The sequence below is a fragment of the Aphanomyces astaci genome, assembly GCF_000520075.1.
Source record: "Aphanomyces astaci strain APO3 unplaced genomic scaffold supercont1.29, whole genome shotgun sequence".
In the NCBI taxonomy this organism is placed as follows: domain Eukaryota; phylum Oomycota; class Saprolegniomycetes; order Saprolegniales; family Verrucalvaceae; genus Aphanomyces; species Aphanomyces astaci.
Window position 1 is genome coordinate 200,039 of NW_009798292.1, and position 24,884 is coordinate 224,922.

Below are 24,884 nucleotides of genomic sequence, written 5' to 3' on the forward strand. Positions count from 1 at the left end.
TGTGAGTGATGATTATCCGGATGCTTGTCGAAATCAGTTTCGGTCGGTTTCAAGTGGATATCCGGAACCGCCGTTTGGAAGAGCGTGCATTGGATCTTCGCTTCGTCGTCGTGGATGGGTGCAGGGCATAGCAAGGAGGTGGTCGTGGACAAGGCTGGCACATCCTCGTCTTTAATGCCATGTGGACGGGGTGTGTCGCCGCTGCCATCATCCGCTCGTCGCCTGGACGTGCGATGGGGTCGCATCGCAATGGAGCAGCTCTTCGACGATGCGTTCCTGTCAAAGCAAGCACGACGGACAGGTTTTCTCACGTCATACCCGGCCACGTCGGCAGCTTCTCAACGCCGTCTACTTCTTCAAACGTCTGACTTTCAAGACCCGTTGCGACCATCCACCGCCACACAGGGGCCATTAATACCAGGCTCTAGTGACGACGACAGCGACGAAGACGCGTCCTTGCTGGCAGAAACCATCATGGCGCTGGTTGACCATGACTCGCCGAGTTTGGCGAGGTACTCCATCACTCGCCTCCGGGACTCATTGGTGCGTCATTGTGAAGTGGTCGACCCGTTTGCAAACAAAGTCAACCTGCAACTCTTCATCTTGAGCGGTATGCACGACGCCATGATCGCCCGACGTAGTTTGCCAGCGAGTTGTGCAGCAACGGCCACACAAACAGGCGACAAAGCGGCCCCGTCGTCGCCGTCATCGCACGAAGCCTCGTTGGGCGTCCACGTATTCCTTCACCTCATTCACGCCATGTTGGCGACACCTGACGCCGACAAAGCCGACGTTCGCCAAGAATTCCTCATGGACCTTGTGCCGCTTCTACAGCAACTTGCTCCGCTATCGCTGACCCCCACAACTTTGATTTCACCCCAAAGTGCTGCCAAAGGTACACAACCCACGCCCCCCGACGTGGTCGACACGTTGCAACAATTTCTACTCGACGCCTGTGTCAGCAACGACGACAGCAACGGGGGGGGGGACATCGCCATGAACGCGCTGCTTCGTCTGGCTGTAGCTCGTGGCGCAGTGAGCGCTTTGCTGCAAGCCGTCCAAGTGTTGCTTGGGGCACCCACGACGAGTACTATCAACGGTCCAGACACTTGCTTGGACACGACAGACAGCAGCGACGCCGTCGTGAAACCGTCTGCCCCTCGACATTACGTGGCAAAGCCACCATCGTCCGTTGCTGCTGCGGGGATTGTCAAGCCAACACCTGGCTCGGTGCTCTTAAACCGAGGGGATTCCGGCGAAGACGTGGTCGTGGTCTTGAAAAAGAAGCCCAAACCTCCCCCTTCATCGGTCACTGCAGCGACTTCGACGCCCTCGTCCCCCCCCCCTCTCCATCATCCTTCTCTTGTCCACCCGTTCGCGCCCAACAAGAACAACTGCGACAGCCCCAAGGCGTCCATCCCCCCGCGGCACCCCTCGACGACATCGCGCCTTTTTGCCGCTGTGGACATTCGTCCAGTGGTCGCGGCGCTCTCAACCATCGTCCCGGACGTAGTATCATGCCGTGGCAAACACGATAGGAATCATACCGTAGCTGGTAATCACGACAATGGCAACGACGACGACGACGACGATGCCGACGAAGATGAACGAGAAGTGTGGAGTTGTGGCCAGAATTCGTACGGAGAGCTGTCTCATGGGGACACGGCCCCCCGGAAATCATTTGATCGGGTAGAAGCACTCCAAGGCAAGGGGATTGTACACGTTTGCGCCGGCAACGAACACACGATCGCCGTCTCCGCCGATGGCTCTGTGTACACGTGCGGGTATAACGACAACGGCCAGTGTGGCCACGGAGTGACCACCCGCCTGCCAGCCATGACGGAGCTGACCAAGTGGCCAGACGCGTCATTTGAACGGAATGTGAGCCAAATACATGCGTACAACGGGTGCGAGCACACTGTCGTGGTGGCCCACGATGGCAGCGTGGCTAGCTTTGGCTACAATTACAGAGGCCAGTTGGGGCACGGCACAACTACCAGTGAGAGTTTGCCCAAGCGGATTCGGGGTCTCGATGCCCGCCGAGTTACGCTAGTGTCGTGCAGCTACTACCACACCATGTTGAGCTGTGCTGCGACGATGTCCAGTGGCGGCTCTGTCGCAGACGTGTACTCGTTTGGCCGCAACGACTATGGCCAGCTCGGACTCAACGATACGCTGGATCGACGGGTGCCCACTCTGGTGGACGCTCTCTCCAACATCCCTCTACTTGCGTTGGCGTGTGGACAGTATCACAGCGCCGTGGCCACGGCCGACAACAAAGTGCTTGTGTGTGGGAAGAACGATTATGGGCAATTGGGCCTCGACGGACTGGAAAACCAGCTGGTGCCGGTAGCCATAGGCTCGGGCAGGTTGGACAACGAAACGGTGGTGGACGTTCGATGTGGATATTACCACACGATCGTGCTGTGTCGACGGGGAAGGGTGTTTGGCTTTGGGCGGAACGATTATGGCCAGCTAGGCATAGGCGACGCCGGCGTGCATGTGAACCAGCGCATTGCCACCCCTACGTTGCTAACCGATCTCGAAGGCAAGGAAGTGGTGCGGATCGCATGTGGATGCTACCACACGGTGGCTGTGGCCGAGAGCGGTATGTTGTACGTGTTTGGGCGGAATAACCACGGACAACTGGGGACCGGGGACACGACGGAGCGACTGATTCCGTGCGCCGTCGATACGTTTGTGGGCAAACGGGTAGCCGTGGTCGCGGCAGGGTTTTACCACACGGTCATCTTGACTGGAGGCAAAGATATAGAGGACGAGGGGACTTGTGTGCCGGAGCTGTTACCGTCACACTCCGATGCAATCGTGGCCGACACGGCGAGTACTTGCTGTGAGGACGACTATGTATGGACGTCGTCGCAGGCCATGCTGGACGAGCTCGCAAAGAACAAGAGTCGGGGCATGCAAAGGAAGAGCTTATCGTTGGACCCGACTGTCGACGACGAAGACGACGACTGCGGCGACCTTCCCCCAATGTCTCCATCTTCTACGTCCTTGGCGGTGCTACAATTAACCAGCCAAGTCGATGCCGCCGTGTGTGTATTAGCTCACTTGGATCGCCTCTGCCAGCCGTATATTCCTAGGAAAGGGAGCTATCCCGCGTTAAGACAAGACAAGTCCAAAAAGATCAGGGACCCCCACGCAATGACCAGGGGGGGGTACCACCCATACTGTGTAGACATGCAAGCAGCCACGTTTGACGCGCTCAACTACATCCTCCAACACTTTATTAGTCCTCCTATTATATCGTCATCGCCATCGTCTCCTCCTTCTACTGCTGCTGCGAACGCCCTCCATGACAGCCACGTGTATGTAGTACTGGCGGCGCTTCGACTTGTACAAGCCAACCTGGCTCAGCTGCTCAAAAGCGGCGCTGGCGCTAGAATCGCAGTAAGTGACACGGGGTCGACGTCGTCCCCACATCCCCTCGACGCCCCCCTGAAACGACTGCATGGGGTGTTGGTGCAGTGGATCAATGAACCGTCGTGGCTTACTCAAACAGACAACCAGAACTCCGTGCGGAAGGCCATTGAGCGCGAAGCCATGGAGGCCATGTTGTTGGGTCTGGAGCTGTTTTATCCGTGTCCGTCGAGCCAAATCCACCTGGTTGTGTCCATGTTAAAAGTAGTCGAATCGGCCCCGTCGGTAGTTCCGTGCCCCTCTTGCCACACCCATGACGTGGCAGTCCCCAAGCCCCGTAAAACACTCGTTGAACCCATCCTCCGACGGATGGCCGACGATGCGTTGCTGGGGCAGTTGTTTAAAAACTTGCCAAGCAATAACAACGCGATCAAGCGTTTGCTGTCGATGCTGCTCGAACGAGTCGCGGGGACGACCGACGATTGGCTGGTCCTCAAAGGGGGGCCCCTCCCCCCCTCGACCAATGACGGACTGCGGCCGTACGTTGTGTTGCTGAATGCCATGCAAAAGCAACTGGCGAGCTGGGCAGGGGACACGCAGCACCCCCGTATGTCCCCAGACGACCCAGGTCTGTATGACGTGGCAGCCCCACAAGTCGACCTGCCACTGTCGTGGCGGTGGTTTCTTGAATATGCGACGATGGTATTTCAACACGCAACCGACAACCTCCACGCGACCGCCCCGCTCCCAACGGACGCCATGCGCTTGGACGAACGACTGGCTGCCCTGGAGACGTCTGTTGTGGGGTCGATCGTGCCGTCGGTGGTCACCACGCTGCTGCTGTTTGCCCACTTGGTCCCGTTTGCAAGCAAGTTGCTGCCAAGTGTGACGCAAGTGTTGCGCCTCGTTGATGGTCTCAACTCGTACATTCCAGCGGCGATCCAGGCCAACTTGGATCTGCTTGGAATCAACACCACGGCGGCGGCAGACCCTGCGATGCCGTGGTGTGTGACACTGGAACGACTTCTCGTCCAACTTGCCGCCGACATGGCAGCCACGCTGGTCCTAGGCGAACCATTGCACGAGTACCCGGCTGTATTGCCGTCATCATCCACCACAACAGTGCTGTTCAAGTGGCGCCATCTCCTGCGAGGGGGACTCGAACCAAGCACCCTCACGCCTTGCCGGATCGTGCCCCACGATTGTTCAGTCGAGGGGTCGGGTCGTCTCCCCCTTCCACCTAACGCCACTGTATCCCATATATTGATGGACGCAGAATTTGTCGCCTTGTGTGACTGGGTGCGCTCAACGCATGCCGCCCGCGACGCCTCGTACCGATTTGTGCTGAAAACGTCGCGCCGAGCCTTTGACGAGATCGAACATGCAGTGTACAGAGTGCTCATCAAGCACTCCAACTGCGACAGAGATGCGGCGCTGTGGTCGGCGACGGCTATAACCACCACAGCCGCCGCCACCACACGACACGCCCCCCCACATGTATTGGCCGCGCCGTGGGGGTTGGTGGCGGAATGCACCCGGACGTTGTCGCAGTTAAAAAACTCGTGGCAGAATCAACAAGGTGATGACAGCAGCAGTGTCACATCCGGGGTAGATCGCACGTCGTTGTTTCGGCAACACGTGCTGCGACGATGCGCGTTTTTGCTGGACATCGTTGTGGTCCCGTCTACAAACCGATCGACTGGTGGCAACAACGAAGCCGACGACGAGTTTACTGGCGTGGCAGTGCCGTCCGACCCGCTGCCCCCGCCATCACATACGTCCAAGCAGCGTCAAGAGAACTCGCTCCATGTACATAAGCCACCCCCCGAGACTTCTCCGTTTCTCGCTCGCTTTCCACACTCGAAATGGAAACGTGTGCGCATGCTCGTGCACATCACAGTGCGGTGGCGGCGACTTCTCACTCAGCACGACGGAACGCTGTCGCATCATCACCTGCTCCGACAGATCGTGACATTTGTGCTAGATACGGACGTGAACAATGTCGCAGACGTCGACGACCTCCGGCGGGAACTCGTCCGACGGTGTCGCCGCGCGAGCTCTCGGGCGCGGGGTCTGCACACGTTTGGAGACCTCATGACGTTTACACCGCACATGTCTTCAATGCACACGCCAGTCCTGAACCGACTGGGGCGAGTGTTGAGGATCGGATTGGGGGGACGACTATTGACCGGGTTGGACGGCGTCGGCGGTTTCTACGGCGGCCGCGTGCTCGCTGCATGTGCCTCGGTGTTTTCGACCGTGGCCTCCATGGTAGCCACGACCCATGGCGGGCCTCGGATGCTGGCGGCTTTGCAGTGCTGGGGCTTTGTGATCGAGCCAGACATGTACGCTTTCATCGACGACGTGGATATTGCGGCGGTGCTGCAGCAACTGTCGATCAAGGATGGAGATGACGTGGCAGTGCGAGGGGCGACGTGGGCGGCGTTCCGATACGTCGTGGCCAGCGGAAGCGCTCAGCACACGAGTCCTGAGGATCGCATGACGCTCTTGATCCCCCGCGAGCCCCGGTGGCGCCACGTCATGGACGCGTTGTACGCTGCGTTATCCTGGAGCGCCAACGCCATTATCCATGAAAACAATGGACCTCGGCCAAATACAGACAATGGCGCTACTACTTCGTCCGTGGTACTGGGCACTACGCGATCGTTTGCAGCGTCAGATCAGAGCTCGTCTGTCACTGTATCGCTGGCGTCGACGTTTACAGTGCGGTTCTGGCTATATGTGACAAAGGCGCCGGATGCAGGGACGCGCTGCATGGTCATGAGTGTGAGCAGTCATGCAAAGGAGTGGGTTCCGTACTGCAGCCTTGGCGAAGGCGCAAGTAGTACTAGTACTACCCGAAGCACGGACGTGGTGTTGGAAGTCGGGTTGCGGCAACATTCGTTTCAGGAAAGTCTCCAACACGTCGTGGTGTGCCACCAGTGGCTAAACATTGCCCTGGTATACGATGCGGCCACCCTCCACTTGTTTGTGCACGGCGAGATCGTGTGCGCCAAAGCTATCTCGTCGCTGCACCTTGTGGGGGCTTCGACCCCTGCCAAGCTGACTATGGGCAAGCCCCCAGTCCAACTGGACACGACCTGGCCGTTCACTGGCTTTGACGGGTGGCTCGCTCAAGTGCATGTGGATGAAAACGCGCGGAGTCCGATGGACGTGGCTGCCGACGCCGCCCTCGGTCCCCCTAACGCCTTGATGGACCGATGTTGCTACCAGCTCGGGATTGTGAGCCTGCTTCTTGCGCATTCTAGCGAGGGGATCGCCGAGCTGACTTCGTCCAAGTGGCTTGCGCTGTGCTTTTCGCTGGTCGACACCACGTCGTTTCGCATTCAACAGCTCACCCTTCGTCTTCTCAAGCGGCTGCTTCCATATGTAGACCCGAGTAGCATACCTCATCTATTTAAGGGGACCCAAAGGGCCAACATGCCGCTGATTCCGTACTGGATGCAATGCATCGGGCATGCGGTGCTCGCGTCGACGGACCCTTCCCACCAAAAAATACACCTCGCCTTGGAACTTAGCCACGTCGTGATGCACTTAGCTAGCGTTCCAAAGTGGACAGTGTCGGTCCAAGCTGCCCTGGAGAGCGGACTCGACGCAGCAATCACTTGCCAACGTACTTCTGGAGCCACAACTACTGACGTGGCGACTGCGGTGGGCAGCTTATTCGTCCTCGGCGGCGGTATCGAACCGCTGCGTGTGGGCGCGGTCGTTGAATTGAGCCAAGGCAAGGAGGTAGGTACAGTCGTCTCGTATCATGCGCCGTTTGCACAGCTGGTGCTGCACAAGGCAGACAAGGCGGCGGCGGCGGCGTGCCCGTCGTACGAGGAGTGGGTCGAGGTTGTGCATGGAAGCGCCGCCGACAAAAACGAGTTCGGCAAGCCCGTTCGAGTCAACACGGACGAGCTGGTCGTGTCGTGGCGCGAGTACCCGCCAGTGCCGGCATTGTCGTGGTCGTTGTTGGTAGCCACGACGATGGCGCTGCTGCAAAACTACGGGTCAAATGACGACGGGAATAGTGATTCGTCCAGGATGTCCTGGTTGTCGTCGTCGGCTGCCACGACGACGGCGTTGATCGTCCAAAGCAGCGCGTTGAAAGCCCTGGTCCACGGCCTTCGAAGCGCCGCCAATTTGTCAAACGAACGGATGACGTGGCAGCACCCGGAGCTGTTGCCGCGACTGTTGGCGCTCGCGACTCAATCGGACAAGTCGACCGTGTATTGTTCAGTGGCAGACATGGAATTGAAGGTGGCCATGGTGCGCCAACGGTTGTCGGATGCGTCCATCGATAGGAGCGGCGACAACGCCGACGACTTGGGGGGAATTCCAGCGACTCCCCACTTTAAACCCGGCGACGAGCCAAGCAGTCACTTGAAAGTAGCAGCAGCAGCATTCTTGCGGCAAGACGCGCTGCCGCCGAGCGACATTGGGGACGACTGCCAAGGACAAGATTATGATGGTGACAATGGGGATGACGACGACGAAGATGGCGGTGACGACGACGATGACGACGATGACGACGAAGAAGAAGAAGCAAGGTCCGAGTTTGTGGAAGAGCTGAGTCTGATGGGGTTCCCAGAAGACTGGTGTGTCCTGGCCCTGAAACAAACAGACAACGACATGTTGAGTGCATCGGCGTGGATTGTGGACAATTTGGAGTACTTGAACACGTTGCAGGCGGCCAAGGACAAGGAGGACAATTCGAAACAAATAGTGTTCAACGATGAAGAGGACGACGACGACGACGTGGGGTACCATGCGACACCGTCATCGCCGCCGCCGCCATCGTCTTCGTCGTCGTCGGCAGTCGAGTCGTCGTCTTCTTGTTGTGCAGCGTTTTGTCGTGACATACCAGATCGTATCGTGCCGTGCCTTACGATTGTAGACGCAGCAGACATCAAGGAAACGGGGCGCAAAGTGTTTGGGGAAATGTACTTTCCATTCGAAGAAGGGGGGTTCCTCTCCAACATGCCATCGCTGTTTCTGTCCCTTCGCCTCGGCAATCAACCAACCCCGCCGGGGTGCACATCAACAACAACAACTTGCCCCCCTCCTTCCGCTTCGTTATCGTCGTCGGCCGATAATTTGCAACAGTTTGCCGCGGAATTGGCCAATACGACGGACCTACGTGCGTTGGCTACGTCCGTAGAACAGTCGCTGCAGATCAAGTACGCTCGGCAAGGCCTGGCGCTGTACTTTGCCGGGATGCACCATCAAGCGAACAAGCTGGACGAAACCACCGAGAGGTTGTTGCTACAGTATGCGAAAGCGGTACTGTTCAGAGGACCTCCCGCCAGCGAGGACATGACGACGCCCCTGGAGGTGGTACTGGCGTCCGTCGTGGACGCAGCGCTCACGGACAACATTGGTCGCATGGGGGGACTGGTGTGGGCTACCATAGTGTCGGAACTGCGACAAGGTTGCGCTCCAAAGTACGAAGGCGTGCTGTGGACCCAGCGAGATGTGTCGACGGGGGACTTGTCCGCGCTGTCGGATCCGTCTGTCGAGTTTGTCGTGTGGTTGGTCCAAACGTTCTTTGCCAAACCAGATCGACTGCGCACGTATCTGGCCAGTACTACTAGTAGTACTAGTAGTTTGGCCAAAGCGGCGGCGTCGTCATCGGTGGCCTTGTTGATCCGCCCACTTGTGCCTTGCTTAGGACACTCGAACGTGGCGTTGAAACTCGTGGTAGTGGACGCAGTCACTAGACTACTCAGGCACTCCGACCCCCCCTCCCTACCCCCACCCACGCCACTACTCCTCGTCAGTCATCCCGATTGTCCATTAGCCACTCAAAACGAACAATCGGATAAGGACTTTGCTGGGCTGGACCGCAACTTGCTGCTTGTAATCGCGCGGCGACGGCAACTTCGTGAAAGGTCCCAGAATCGGTTTTACTATTCACCGTACTTGCAAGGTCTGTTGGAATTGATCCGTGCGTTGCCGCCACCCCCCCTCCAGGACGAGACTCCCACTGGGCCGTCGTGGGGACTTCAGCTCGTGCGGGCGTCCGAGACGTCTCTCACCCTGGCCTGGCCAAGCCCCGTTGTCCATTCCGACCAATCACGTCCCGTATACGTCCTCGAAGAAAACGTCCCGAACGGGGGGGGCTCATCCCCCCGCGTCGTCTACAGTGGCGTCGGCCACCAGATCACCTTGTCCAATCTCATGCCCCGCACAACATTCACATACACCCTTCGAGGGGGCGAGGCTGGTGAGGCGCATGCTGGTGCTTCTGACGGCGGCGGTAGTGTTGATATGAAATATAAGACGTCGGCGTCATTCACGACAAAAGCTGACCCCACGTCCGACTATGTACGTACGAGTCCGTTTGTGTGGGACAAGAAGAAGTGCCGCAGCGGGTCCCTTGTGTTTTCTGACGACGGGCTCAGCGTCAGCTTCAACGGCAACGAGGCGTGGAGGATGGTACTATGATATTCCTGATGGTTGTTTTCCCTATAATTATATTGACCCTTTTCAAGTGAAGATTTAGTATACGTACATACACATTAAAGTGAACCCAAGACATACACGAAACGGATTGCGTGTACTATTGTGCATTATTTCGCCAATGAAATGGGATATGTATGTATTTCACCAAATCCATCAACGACGTCGATTGTTTGGACTCGAAGTTTGAATGTACAAATTGATTGCCCCGTGTCACATACGTCACACTCGATTTGGCGAGGATTTTATTGGCCACTTGAAAGCGTTCTGTGTTTTGATTGGTCGGTCGATTGTCTACCCCACTCCTTTCAAATCGAAGTAAAACTAACATGCTGGCCATCATCCCTGTGCGACTCAACTCAGTTCAGTGTCGATAATAATAGAAATCACCAAAACACATTGATATATGCCAAAATGGTCGACATTTGACGTACAATATATATATATATATATATAAACTGTACGTACGTAGGTACTGGGGACCGAGTGCTTTGTCGTGGGGCGGCATGCATGGCAAGTTAAAGTGGACAAGTCAACCAGCGCCTACTTGTTTGTGGGGGTAGCATCCCGCCGCGCGAACCTCGAGTCGTTTCTAGGGGCGGACGAGCACAGCTGGGGGTTCATCGGGGACGGAGCATTGTATTACCAGCGCAATCGGGTGAAAACGTACGGCGAGCCGTTCGGGGAAGGGGATGTGCTGGGGATGGACTTGGATTGCGACCTCGGCACGCTGAGCTACTCCAAGAACGGCGTGTCACTCGGTGTAGCGTTCGACAACGTTGTGGGGGAGCTGTATCCTGCGATAGCGTTTTACACGCGGCACCAAAAGCTATCGTTGGTCCCGTCCGGGTTCAACTGCAAAGTGGGGCTTAAGCTGCACGGATCGCCCACGGAATCAACTGTGGACGAGTATTTGGACTGTTGCGCTGTGATGGAGGCCATGACGCAGTCTACAAAGCTGCCGCGACGGCTCCTCCAAGCCGCATACGACGGGTATGTGACGTGGTGGCGGGAAACCCGCTGTCGGGTGATGACCCGCGCCGGGTACGAGCTGCTCTTTGACGTGTCGGACGGGGCATGCGTACCCGTGGGGTTCAAAGCCAAAGACAAAGTAAAGACCCCGCGAGGCAACGGCACGGTCGTGGGGGTCGCGGACGGACGGCTGTGGGTGGAAACGGATGGCGAAACCGGCGCCGTCTGGTTCTTCCATCCGTCCAAGGTCCGGCTACGGGGAGGTGCTACATCCCCCGTGGCACCCCCCGCCGCCCCCGCGGACCCGTCGGATCCGTCGCTGTCCCTCGAAGCATTTACCCGCCTCGTCGACTGCGACCAATGGACGTTGGCGCAGGACGCAAAACTCATCCAGTTGCTCAATGTCGAATGCGCGACTTCTCGCGCGAGTCCGTGGAATATTGGTCATGCCAAGGTGCGCGAACTGGTCGCGTCGGCGCCACATGTCGAAGCCGCCGTCGGCCGCTTCGGCGTGCTCAAGATGTTGAACCACCTCGTGAGCCGCAGTATGCCCTTCTTTGACCTGACGTGGCACTACTTTAACCCGAAACGAAGCCCCGGCGGCGGCAGCGCGCTCTTGTCGGCCACGAGGGCGTGTCTGTTTACGTCGTTCAAGCACAGCGTTCTCGACACGTTGCTAGAAAAGACGCTGACCCATCCAAAGAAAGCCGAGGACGACTACGATTACCCTGAAGATTTGCCCCAAGTTACAGTGAATCGACCGAAAGCAGCGGTTGCCCGATTTAAGCTCGAGCTGGACACAGTCGTGAGCCAAAGTTTGTTTGGCCAAGCGTTTGACGAATTGCATTTTCTCGACAACAAAGTACTTCGAATGGTACGTACGTGTGTGTTGTGGTCCTATATCTGTCTCTTTTTTGATAGATATATTATCTATGCTACAGTAGTATATTCCTGGTGGTGGGATATAATATATATATATTAGACGGCGATATATATATATATTAGACGGCGATATATATATATATATATATTAGACGGCGATGGATATATGGGCGATGGATATATATATAAATATATTTATATATATTAATAGGCGAATTGTAGGTGTATTCGCATCCTATGGACGATGGTCAATTACGAGCGTTCAAAGTAAAGTTTGAAGGCGAAGGCGCCGACGACTATGGTGGTCCGTACCGGGAGTTTTTCGCCCAATTCGTGTCCGAGTTGCAATCCCTGAAACCAGGTAAAATTTATATATTTATATATATCTATTTATATATTCGTCGCCAGTGGATTTTCAATCGACACCAATATATACTCTATATATTGTCCTTTTACCCAAACGTTGGACTTCTGTGCTGATTGGCCAAATCTATCGATTCATTCTTTGTATGTCGTCCCAGCGTCACACTAATTTCAGTCACATACTAATTCGATGTTGAAATGGTACAAGATTGGATTTGATTGGCCACTTGGTTATCGTTCTGGGTTTTGATTGGTCGTATATCGATTGTGTGAGCACTCCAATTTCGAATCGACTTGACAATATATATAATATATATATGTTTCTAGATGCCGTCGAGTGCACATTGCCGTTTCTAATGCCAAGTCCCAACTGGCGCAATGGCCTTGGATCGCATCGTGAAAAGTTTGTGTTGAACCCTACTTTGTTGTCGGCCACTTCAAAGTGGAACAAGGGGGCGAGTCACCATCCCGTCGACAACACGGCTTTATTTCACGAAATGTATCACTTTCTCGGCCAAATGCTTGGGATTCTGCTGCGTACTCGCGTACTGGTACGGTTGGATCTATGTACCGCCATTTGGAAGCAATTGGTGGGGGTACCTCTGGACTCGTCAGATCTCGCCGAGGTGGATACCGCCGCGCACACACTACTCCAGCAACTCGAGCACCTCGACGCCGCCGACACTACGCTACACGACCTCGATTTGACCTTCACTACCCACTTGTCCGACGGAACGTTGGTCGCACTCAAGCCAGGCGGCCACGTCATCAAAGTTACCCAGGCCAACGTCCGCGAGTACATTGACTTGGTCCGGATCACCCGCCTACAAGAGAGCGCGTCCGCCATCGAAGCCATCCGGCAAGGCTTGTGCACGATCGTACCCGCGAATGCCGTCGCCCTCTTCACCCCCGCGGAGCTCGAGACTCGCATGTGCGGCCGCGCCCAAGTCGACGTCCCCCTCCTCCAAGCCAACACCGAATATGACGAAGATTTGAGCGCGGATGATCCGTATGTGATGCGGTTTTGGCGGGTACTCGTCGACATGACCGACGACGACCGATGCGCGTTCGTCCGGTTCGTGTCGGCGCGGTCCCGGCTCCCCCAAGATCAGCTCTCGTTTGGCCAAAAGTTCAAGATTCAGTCTGCGTCCGGCGAAGGCATGACCCACAACCCCGACGACTCGCTGCCCAAGTCGCACACGTGCTTTTTTGCGCTCCTCCTCCCGAAGTACTCGACCGACGACGTGTGCCGCAAGCAATTTCTGTACGCCATCCACAATTGCTTGGAAATGGATGGCGACTTCCGCCTCGCGGACACGGAAATGACAGGATGGAGCGATATTCATCCCAGCGACGCGCTTAGTATTTAACTGTTAACAATAGCATGACGAGATGTGATACGTAGTATAAAGGAGCAAAGTAGGGGGTTTGTTTGGGGGAGTGTTACCCCGGTATGTACTGTACAGTATTGGTGTGCCTCTTAGACACAAGGGCTAGTAGGATCTGTTGCTTGAAGGAATCCTGACTAGTACTACTAGTAATAGTACTAGAACTGAACTTCACAGTGGAGGGTGTAGATTGCGTAACGTTAGTGTCGATGTTTGTACCCCCCACGGTGTACTAGTATGTAGTTAGTATATGCATACAGTAACGATCGATACCATGTACTAGTACTACTAGTTGGAATAACGTGAAGGATGAGGAATCTGTGGTCGAGTGTAGCCAGCCAGGCATATTAGAAGCCAGCAACAACATAAGAAAACACTATGTCGACGAGGCTGGAAGTTGGTAACATACTTACATAGTATTAGTACACTTGTACCCTAGAGGACCATCCAATTGTGTGCCAGGGCAAGTGGCATTCTTGAGATTGTCGCAATAAGGCTATAGAATGAAGCTAGAGGAAGTTACAAAATGTACCTGTATACAGTGTACAGTACTGTAATCGCGGGAGGCGGACTGTGTGGTCTCTACATGTGGGCATCGAGTGTTGTTGCAGTTAAAAACTCACTCACAGGTGGGTGTACTAATCTAGGTCGAATTACCCTAGATCAGCAAATATCATCCAACCTAGAAGGTTGATTCGATGGTTGATGCTCAAGGGAACACGTAGATGGTTGATTCTATGGTTGATGCTTAAAGGGAACGCGTGTGGTGAGAGGTATTATACGACGACAATAATGAGCAGCAGGCTATGTCATTCTTTGCGAAGAATCTCATTCCTGCAGCCAGCTCGATACAATTGAGACCCAATAAGGTTGTAAAGCGTACCACATAGTATGTAGCAATAGGGTAATTTGAAGGATTATCCGGATATTGTTGTTCACGCTTGATCGAGGAAAGGTCCCCCATTCCAGTACATTTGTAATTTACAAAACAAGGCGCCTTGTCGTGGGCTAAAGCTACAACAACTGGCAGGTTGATTGGGGGATACAAACTCAGGGCAATTTGCAGAAACTTCCGTTGACTGAACAATCGTCCCGTCCATCTGTGAAAATACCCACTCAAGAATCGTACGATTGCAAGCGTGCTGTATATCTCTGGCATTGATTCGTGCATTCATTCGAAATCACGTTCGGCCCTTGGGATACAGGAAGGGCTGCAGCTAATAGAAACATTTACGTAGGTTGTCCTTCTATGGACCTGGATGAACACAAGAACCGAACGAACGTTCTGTGGCAAATACTGTTCTAGTACTTCATTATCATCCAGTTCACGTCATATGCACTAAACTGCACTGTCCAGGTTGCGTATGTATCTTGCAGTTTGCATGTTCGTAGGCAATGAATTGAAATTGATGTCGGGGCGCTGGCCACGAGCAAATTATTTCAGCCCTTCATACAAATATCTAGAGATATACCTTGAAAATCAAAATAATGCAAGCGCAGGTTGAGAACGTCGATATTTCTGTATGTCAGGTACTAAAATAGCAATATCAAAGACACAATCATACTTCATTTATACGAAACAAATGCCATTGGCCAATATATAATAAATTAATCAGATTGTCAAATGCATATTCTCTGGATTACTAGCATGTAACAGTGATTGCTGCCTGACGATCGCCAAGCGCAAGTTGACGTCCGCGAAAAGGTGGGCTTTCGAGGCAGGGCGTTTTTTGTTTGTGTTGCCGAAATGCATTTGGTTTGATTACTTGTGTACATTCTTAAACTTCCTGCCTCGCACAAATGCACCTTCCACCAACAGCAGCGGCACCCTCATCCTCGTCGTGCCTATCGTACACTACGGACCCCATCAAAATGATGCTTGCCGACTACCACCCCCACATGCCACCACAGTACTATCCGTCGGAATTCGAACTGCATGGCCTTGATTGCCAGTCACTGCCAACGCCAAGCGTGGAAAAGTGTGCGTACCGCACCGGCAAATGCTTCAACGCTCGCGCGTACAAGCGCAACGGCAAGCCGCACAAGCTGTGCGCGTTTCACCGCGAAAAGGCCAACTTGAACCAAATGAAACTCGACCAGAAGAAGCGACAACGGCGAGGCAGCAGCGGTTGCGAAGACGACGATGGAGACAGCAGCTCCGCCACAGAGCGGCCTCGCAAGCAGCGATGTGTCGAACGACCGAGTCTGAGTGCTCTCGTCCAGTCGCCTTTGCCCACCCGCATCGACGACGCGCCGCCAGTTCTCGCTGTCGACGAACTCGATTTTTTCTGTGATGCGATGAGTCCACGACAGTCCAAACTGTTTCAAGATCTCCAAGAAGCAGCCTCGCGAGCGACCACGTTTACACTGGAAGTGGTCGTGTAGCTGTCGAGAATGCTACGGAGGAATGTAGCTCCAATTGTATTTAATCGAACGTTTTGGTGATTTTATCCTAAAGACGAGAGTTTTCGTGTATCCTGTGGGGTATCTAACAAGGCATCAATCTGTTGGCTTTATCAGTTTTAAACTTACAGTTAGGTTCTTAGGTTATAGAAAGTGAACACTACAGTATTGATAGCTGCGGCACGTGGCTGGAACGTGGGGCCTCGGTGGTTGAACTTGAGAAGATTCCCATGCACATTCACTTTGATGTGTACATGGCCTGGCGCTGTACGATGCTCAGAAATGCTGAGTTGACCAGGTTTTGCAATCGTTGTACATTTGTAGCCACTCCAACATGGAGGCATTCTATTACAATGGGGGAATTTTGCCATCCGGATGCACTTTACTAGCCCGCCACTTTACTACTCTGAGTAGCTCGCAGCCCTGTAACCTGGGACTCCGGTCTACCTCTGATGGGTACATATACTAATTGTAAATCCCCGGGTTTAACTACATCGCACTGTGAGATGCACATAAGAGGTGAGGTGGTCAGAGTATACTATAACAGTCCCATATAAACACCAATTTCTGAGAAAAGGGAGAAACAGTGGAACTGTTTTACTGTTAATCGGGGAATTGTGCTAGTACAGCTAAAAAAAGGTCAATAATCAACCAAACAATTTCGAATCGAATGTTAGCTTACTCCCCATAATGTTAACAGAAAATTGAATCACAACGTGACCGCACATCTATACGTATTCGATGCCTGACGATCATGGCCTCACCTATGGGCTGATGATATGCCTACCAATCTTGGCCGAATCTATGGGTTGATTTAACACAATATGGTATTGCACCCCACGAAAGAACTGTAATGTGCAGTTGTTTACGATACGTCGCATCGATGGCATACAGCAGCAAGGGATGGCTTGTCGATATGATAGGCGTTGGGATTTGTCTAACGTTACCACTTTCGGTGCCCCCATAAGTCAAGGTCTCTCTGGGGTACAATCGCTACAGTAAAATCAAACAAAAAAGGAAATTTCAGTGCATGGTTCACACTTGGAACCACTGTAAAATGGTTTGCCATGTGAAGTGCAAGCCTCAATTTTGCTGTGCACAACCCTGGTAACGCCCATTTCTACTGTTTCTGATTGTGCTGAGGTCCGGTGCTATATACAGTGACCCAATTGATTGTCAATAGCACCGAGGAGGATTGACTACAGTACATATCATTCATTACCCGTACACTCCACGTAACCTGTACCAAACACGAGGTATAAAGTGTCAAGGAATAAAGTAGGTGTGCCACTCCGTGCGCACCGAAACAACTACTATCAATATGATTGGTCAAAATTGGGTAATCTTGTATGAAACACCGTCTTCCGTAATACTTCGAAGTACTATTATTATTAATAATAGTACCAGTTATTATTAATAGTAAGGTATCAATTATTGACACTGTTTTTGGTCAAGTTTTGGCCATGACTTCAAATCCCAGTAGCTCGAGAACGAGAACGACTATTTTAATGCTGATAGCACCACAAGAGAATATAAAACGCCACCATTTTTGTTTTGACGTATCATAGAGCATGATTGGACTGCATTTCAGATTTGTATCGAAATTAAATGTTTTGAGCTTTATGGTCACGACTTTTGAGGAGACTTCAGCATTGAGACGTGTAATAAAATATAGAGACGAATATTATCATATCCAATCATACAAGGCCAACACGAAATATAGAGATGCTATTGGCTAAAAGTCAGACATTGATGCATTACCATAGTCAAGCAGCACAATTGATTTTTCCATGCAATTCAACAATTGATGCATTACCATAGTCAAGCAGCACAATTGATTTTTCCAGTTAGACGTGCAATTCAACATGTATACATAAGTCTCAATGGGACCTGCATAAAGTTATAAAGCTTGTGACTATCTTGAAAATGCATGTTTTCGCTCATCCGAAGAATGGGTGACGAGTTATGGCAGTCAGAAAGTAGGCCAATCTGGCCGGGGAATTACATGAATTACCTTAGGATATTCTGTCAGAACGAACGCAACTTACTAACTAGTACTAGAAGTCGACTAGAACCTCCTGCTATCAACGTCGACAAGGTGAAGTTGCCAAACCAACCAGTAATCTGACCCCCCCCTTTGTTCATGGCAAAGCGCACAATATACTTTGCCTACTTGTAGTGTCCCCACAGTTGTCTCCCTCTCACCATTTCTGCAAGTTTCCCCATTTGAATACTCGGCACCACACACACCATTTTCTATCCCTATCTTGCGGCCAAGCTACTGGTACAGTAGTACGAGACACGCCCTTGAAATTCCCCTCATCTTCTTCTGCCTCGCTATCCCGTAGCACTGTGTTTCCCTATCTTCTCTCGTACTCTGAAGTATACTACTACAACAGTACCACCACCAATCCTCACATTGGTGCCCCCCCCGTCCAATCCCATCTCAACGCACACATCCACACAAATACATCCGCAAATGCTATTCCTTCCCCTACACGAACTACTACAGTACCAGCAGCAGCCCCTCCCTCCCTCAATCCCACATCCCACAACACACCCAGTACTACCTACCGCCACCAATTCCGTTTAGCCATTTTAGGTTTATCCTATATAAATCTACCCCCCCCTTGCCTTCCCCTACGTCATGTCGCCGTAGTTGCCTTGAACTCGGGTATTCGTCGGGTCGAACACAGCCTTGGGGCGGAACGTGGCGGGAACACGGCGCTCGTTGAGGGTTTCAATCTCGTACGTTCCGTCGTTTAAATACGCCGGCGTAATCACGTGGCCATCGGGATGTACAACGTAGCCATACCCGACGCTTTGGCCCACCGTGTGGCCATATGCACAGCGCCGGATAAACCCCACACACACATTATTTCTCCAGATGGCTTCGTTGCCATGCAACGGAATGGGGTCGTTGGGGGTAAGTCCAATGAGTTTCTTGGCCACGCCGCGCTCCTTTTGCGCTGCGATCGCATGTTTTCCCAAAAACAAATCGATTGGTTTGCACAATTTGACTGCAAACAACATACCCGCCTCCACGGGCGTGTCGTCCGATCTCAAGTCTTCGTGCCAATGTTTGTACCCCTTTTCCACACTCATCGAGTCCATACATAAGTAGCCGGCGTTCACAACTGCGGCATCTGCCGCCATGATGGCTGCGTACACTGCGGCACAGCCCGCCTTTGGGATGTGCAGTTCGTACCCGAGCTCGCCTACAAATGTTAGCCGGAGCACACGGACGCCCGCGACGCCCGCGACGGTGCCGACCACATGGCTCGAGAATGGCAACATGTCGGCCGTCAAGTCGAGACTTGTTAGCGTTTGCAGAATTCGCCGGCTCGCCGGACCTTGCAAGCTGAGCACGCCAAACTCGTCGGTTCGGTCGGTCAGTGTCACATCAAACTGCCGAGTGTTGGCTCGAATCCACTCCCAGTCGTGGGTGGCCGACGCCCCGCCTGCGACAATGTAGTATGTGTGGGGGCCCACCTGGCTCACCGTCAGGTCACACTCGACGCCCCCCCGAGCGTTGCACATGAGCGTGTATACAGTCTTGCCCTCGCCCTTCATTTGGTTGGTGCAGAGGTACTCAATGGCGGCGGTGGCTTCAGGTCCGTCCAGGTAAAACTTGCCAAAGTACGACTGATCAAACAGGGCGGCGTGAGTTCGACACGCGGCGACTTCTCGCCCCACAAGTGCATGGGACGCCGGCCAGCCAAACGTGGTGTCGGCTTGGATTGCGGCCAAGTAGTGGTCTGTCGAGTGGATGGTGTTGTTGTACGCGCCATAGTACGTGTACGGCTTGACGGCTACGACTTCTGCAGAGGCAAAGTACCCCGGCCGTTCAAATCCGTGGCGTGTCTGAAATACACAGTTGGCCTTTGTCAGCTCTCGGTGAAATGGAGTTAGCCGGATATTGCGCCCAGCGAGTGGCTCGTCGTGTCGAAACACGATCGCATAGTTCTTGGCGTAGGCTTCATGGGAACGCTCCTTGTTCCATGTGGCATGTCCCAGCATGGACGGATGGAATCGGTGAATGTCGTAGCTAAACATGTCGAGCGATGGACGTCCGTGGACAACCCACTCGGCCAGCTCGCGCCCGCATCCCCCCGCCAACATGATGCCGGCGGAATTAAACCCACAGCCCAAGTAGAACCCCGACACACCCGGCAGCGGCCCCAGCAGCGCCTTATGGTCTGGTGTGAACGACTCGGGTCCACACACAGTCGACCGGACTCCCGTCGACCCAAGGATCGGGATTCGGTTCACGGCGCCGTCAATATGAGGTGAAAACACATCCCAGTTCAACTCGAACAGCGAAAACGCAAAATTCGGGTCTACATCTGGCCAAAAGATAGGGTTGGGTTCGTACCCGCCGATTTGAAGCACGTCACCCTAGTCAAGTCTATCCTCAGATCAACACAGGGGTTCACACATGAGACACAGATCAAGGTCCACGGTAGCTCGCTAGCGACGATAGCTACACTGCTGACCAGGAAAGCATTGGCTAGCCATAGGTCTTCTTCGTCGTCTAGTTAAGGTGCAAAGTCTACCATTGTAGATTGAACCTACCTCACTACACTACCGCCAGCCAGCAAATACTAGCTAGCCAAACTCTAGCTAGGCTACACTTGGCTTATTGGCTACGTGAAAAACCATGCCAGACGTCACCGAAAGAGGAAACAACAAGAAAAAAGAGGTTGCCAGTTGTTCACTCTAGCTAGCCGAAATCTAGCTTGGCTAGACACCTAGGCTACGAAAAGGTGAATCCAGCTAGCCACGTGGCTACCAATCTCTCAAGCCTAGCCACTTGGCTACCACTACAGTATCGTCGACATACATACACATACATCATCCTTAACATACTTGTTACCTGAAGCTTGAGGTACACGGACGCATCGTGGTCGCGAATGTTGGGCATGTTTTGAATCCCTTTGATGCGCTCGGACACGACATATGCATGATGCATCGCACACAGCGGAATGACGTGGCCGACCAGCTTGGCGATCGCCGGCGCCCACACGCCGCCGCAGTTGATAACGCGTTTGGTCTTGATCACATGACCCCCTTCGACTTGCACGCCGGTAACCTGCTTTCCTTGGTCGTCGCCGGCGGTCAAGATAGCTTGGACGCGCGTGTGCTCGTACGCCATGGCCCCGAGCTGCCGCGCTCCCTTTGTGAGCGCCGCGACCCAGCCAGACGGATCGATCGTGCCATCCCCTGGAGAGTACAACGCGCCTTTGAGGTCCGACACGTTCATGAGCGGATACAGCGCCTTGGTGTCGCTCGGGGACAGCACTTGCGCGGGGATGTCAAAGTACTTGCCGAGCGTGGCCAGTCGGTGGTACTCGGATAGCCGTTCGTGGTTGTTGGCGGTGAAAAGCCCACCGTTCTCTACCCAACCCGTGGAAATACCCGTTTCTGCTTCTAAAGACTTGGCCAAGTCCCGCGTATGTCGAATCTATAACCAATGTGCATCATGAACATGACATTTGAGATGGATATGTACAGTACCAGTTGGATGTCGATGTCACTCGGGCGGAGACGCCACAGCAACCCGGCGCTATGCCATGTCGTACCCGCTGTCATTCGATCCTTCTCCAACAGGATCGCGTTGACCCCCAGCCGACCTAGATGGTACAGTGTTGACGCACCAATCGACCCACCCCCGATGACTACGACGTCCGCCGACGACGGAAGATCGTCGCGTGGCGATGGCGTCGGTGTAGAAGACAAGCTTCGAGTATCGAAAGGGATGCTACAACGCCGAAGGCGGGCAACATGCTTTGCGCGGCCGAGAAGATAGCGGTGCATCATCCTGCTTGAACCGTTGCAGAGTTCAATAGCTTCGTGGGAAAATCTTTGGATCCACGACAAGGAAGGTAAGGAGGTCATGCTAATTTAATATACTAGTACAGTTTTGAAATACTAGTAAATATGAGATCATTCATAAATTCTTCGAAAAATAATTATTTTAATTGGTATTTGGTCGTGAGTTGGAGCTTTTTAAATATGGAAGATGATGTCTAATACAAGGTCAAGTATCAACAATATTAAAATACGATATACTTGATTAAAGTAAACAGAAAGTCGACACATCGGACTTACCAGGAACTTCAACGTGGTGGTGGTTGTGGTTCGTGACCATGCTGGCAGGAATTCGACATGCGGCGGCAGTTCCGCGGCACCTTGTGCAGGCAACCACCTTTGTGCGGCATGTAGCTATCGACACAAAGGTTCCCATCCGAAAGGTGGTGGAGAACCATGTGGGTCGCAGCAAGTTTAATGTGGTAAAGGAGTTGGAGGTCGGGATTTCGTTGCTTCCGTCTGAAGTCAAGAGCATCCGGGATGGCAACTGCGATATCTCGGCGGCGTTTGCAGAGGAATATGACAACGAGCTGTATTTGCATCAAATGTACATCCCAGGTACGCTCGGCCAACCTTCTCTGGCTCCATGTTTGACCACAGCACGCTTCTGACCGACGTGGCTGTAGTGTGGAGGCATGGTATCGTCGGACGACACGACCCCTACCGCGTGCGCAAGCTCCTGGCGCATCGAAGCGAACTCAAGCGATTGTTTGAGTTTGCTCGAGAGTCGAATGCACATCTGGTACACCATTTTGGTTGGTTTCCTCGCTTATGTTTGTCATGTTGGAGTGTATAGGTGCCACTGCGAGTGCATCTTGGTACGACCAACTGGATCAAAATCCAGCTTGGCCAATGCACAAGACGAAAAGGTCCGGACACACGCAAGACTGACGACGGCCGCGACGTCAAGCGCCAAATTGACCGCGCGCTGAAAGGCCACGACTATTAACTCGACCGTTTCAATGGCAATTGTTAGGTTTTAATGATTTTACGACTTGCTAATAAATCGATCGATTTACAGTTAATAATGTAAAACTACACCATTTTTCCGAAATATACCGGAAATAACGTGAACTTAAAGGAAAAATGGTGTAACTTTACTTGTCCTGTACATTTGCAATACCCAATTTTGCAGCTGGATTCGTCTCCACTGCACCTTCAAATTATCCGTTGGAATCGCCAGGCTGGTTTTTTATAACTTTACATAAAAATACTACGAAGATTAGTTTTTTTCATTTGTCAAAATAACAAAACAATATTTCTTTGAAAATATACTAGTAATTGATAAATATATATACATATATTGTGGATTCGGTACAAATTTCCAGACCCCGTCGAATCGAATCACGAATAATCGACGCTATTGGCTATAGGCTATTGGTTAATCCAATTTTGAGTGTATTTGATTGGCTCTTACAGAAAGGACAAGTATATTCAACCAATCAGAACTCCAGCATGATTGAATATTGATCAGACAAACCACGCGAATTTCGGAAGTTTATAGCAAATTCACAATACCAGTATATAGTAATAATATTACAGGTGGAACCTTGAGTCTTCGCCATGCGCCGTCTGCCTTGGCTTCTTTGTGAGAACGATTTGACAACTGGGATATACTAGTAGCTGACCGTTGTATCATAAGCCTGTAATCTACGTCGGCGGGGCCAATTCGGAAAGGTACTTTGATTGCGGTTGCAATCTCAAGGCCATTGTACAAGCTACAGCCGTCGCTTCATCCAAGTAAGCGCGCTCTTTACGGGCTTGCTTTCGTTCTGGGGCTGTCGTGCATACGCTTTTTGGATGGACGTTACGTGAGTATTTCGAATGAATTGTTCAAGCTGTCGAAAAGTTGCCGTAGGCTCCCATTCGTCGCGCAAGGTTACGTCGAAAACACACCAATAGGATCGACCATCCATCCACCCAGACAACCAACCAACCATCCAGCTGTACTTTGACTACTACACTGTGACACCGTTGTGGCTACTATTGCCGTCGATAACAGCAGCAGCGAGGTCGGGCGGTCGTGACTCGATCGGCCTAGTGCCGCCGCCGCAGCACCACACCGGTCCCACACAAATGACGTCCCCACTGTCTCCACATGCCAAAACACACGTGAGAGACGCCAGCAAGGCCAGAAGCAGCAAAATGTCCGTGTAAAAGTACACCACGCCCCGCCAGTACTCGTGGGGTTGCGTGAGGCACAGCTGCAAGCCATTCGCATCAAAGACTAGCCACATCGCCAATACCCCGAGAAACCCCATGGAGTAGCTCCATTCGGTCCAGCTGAGGCAGTGCTGGATAGCCTCGATCTGCATACACCCCACAGACATGACCAATGTCGTTGCAAATGCACTCGCCCCCGCCTGCCACAAATTACACAGCCGGTCGACAGCATTGCACTGGCTGCCGCTGGCACGTACACAGCTGAACAGGGTAAACTGAATCATAAACCCCGCGGTGCCAGCTACGACGAACAAGCCAACTGGTACTCGATGCATCCATAAGCCGAACCCCGCAATGAGCAAGCTCTGGGCTACGGTGAACGCGATGAGGACCACTGCATTCCACCGATCGCGATGTTGAACGATGTACAGGACGAGCAAAAGCACGGTTGTAATACCTCCCCACACCACAAGCACTAGTGGTTTTTCCGATACCCATCGAGATACAATGTCGGAAAGGTCGAGGGTGTGCGTGATCACAGCAACAACGGCCGTGACTGCCATAAGTTGCATGGCGAGCAATCCAAGGAGGCGGAACCGATAGTAGCGCTGCGTAGTGAGTGGCTCAGAGGTGGGAAAGCAAAGCATCGATGGATGGTTGTGGTGGGGGGATGATGTTGCCGCGGCAGCCAAACGCTTTTGGATGTAGTTGAAGCGGCTTGGTGGTACATCCAGCGGCATCGGGGCATCCGGTCGGCGTGCTTCCATAACTGGAAACGGGGTGAGGACTGCGAAATCTTCTCTCGGTGATCCTCCATAGCTACCACCCCCCTCTCGTGGGGAATAGTCTAACACTGCCACCGACTCGTTCATTTGCGCACAATATGCTGCTTGTCTCGATTGAAACCGATGCGAAACGACCAGGCTCATAGTATGTAACTGCTGATTCAAAAGTCACTCTGTCATTCATATTATATCACTTGTACAAGTTCCT

At 52.9% G+C, this 24,884-nt stretch overlaps 5 protein-coding genes across 6 annotated transcripts; 3 read left to right on the top strand and 2 right to left on the bottom strand.

The window, feature by feature from the left end:
• The first annotated feature begins 69 nt into the window (after positions 1–69).
• H257_10574 (hypothetical protein) lies at positions 70–13,519 on the top strand. Its single transcript, XM_009837170.1, has 4 exons — positions 70–9,825; positions 10,322–11,695; positions 11,926–12,064; positions 12,394–13,519. Exons 1-4 carry the CDS (start codon positions 115–117, stop codon positions 13,434–13,436), a joined length of 12,267 nt encoding a protein of 4,088 aa, XP_009835472.1. The 5' UTR covers positions 70–114; the 3' UTR covers positions 13,437–13,519.
• A 1,691-nt stretch (positions 13,520–15,210) lies between these two features.
• On the top strand, positions 15,211–15,913 carry H257_10575 (hypothetical protein). The gene has a single exon (XM_009837171.1). It carries the CDS (start codon positions 15,255–15,257, stop codon positions 15,837–15,839), a length of 585 nt encoding a protein of 194 aa, XP_009835473.1. The 5' UTR covers positions 15,211–15,254; the 3' UTR covers positions 15,840–15,913.
• A 2,513-nt stretch (positions 15,914–18,426) lies between these two features.
• On the bottom strand, positions 18,427–21,749 carry H257_10576 (hypothetical protein). Its single transcript, XM_009837172.1, has 3 exons — positions 21,375–21,749; positions 20,734–21,321; positions 18,427–20,255 (listed from the first exon to the last, which is right to left on the bottom strand). Exons 1-3 carry the CDS (start codon positions 21,675–21,677, stop codon positions 18,498–18,500), a joined length of 2,649 nt encoding a protein of 882 aa, XP_009835474.1. The 5' UTR covers positions 21,678–21,749; the 3' UTR covers positions 18,427–18,497.
• A 219-nt stretch (positions 21,750–21,968) lies between these two features.
• On the top strand, positions 21,969–22,751 carry H257_10577. 2 transcript variants are annotated; one of them, XM_009837174.1, is made up of 3 exons: positions 21,969–22,286; positions 22,355–22,470; positions 22,525–22,751. In XM_009837174.1, the coding sequence occupies exons 1-3, from the start codon at positions 22,007–22,009 to the stop codon at positions 22,675–22,677; spliced, it is 549 nt and encodes a 182-aa protein (XP_009835476.1). In that variant the 5' UTR covers positions 21,969–22,006; the 3' UTR covers positions 22,678–22,751. The 2 variants fall into 2 exon arrangements, with proteins under 2 accessions (XP_009835476.1, XP_009835475.1); XM_009837173.1 differs by having other exon boundaries at positions 22,355–22,751.
• A 505-nt stretch (positions 22,752–23,256) lies between these two features.
• Positions 23,257–24,761, bottom strand: H257_10578 (hypothetical protein). Its single transcript, XM_009837175.1, has one exon. It carries the CDS (start codon positions 24,656–24,658, stop codon positions 23,687–23,689), a length of 972 nt encoding a protein of 323 aa, XP_009835477.1. The 5' UTR covers positions 24,659–24,761; the 3' UTR covers positions 23,257–23,686.
• Between the last annotated feature and the right edge of the window lie 123 nt (positions 24,762–24,884).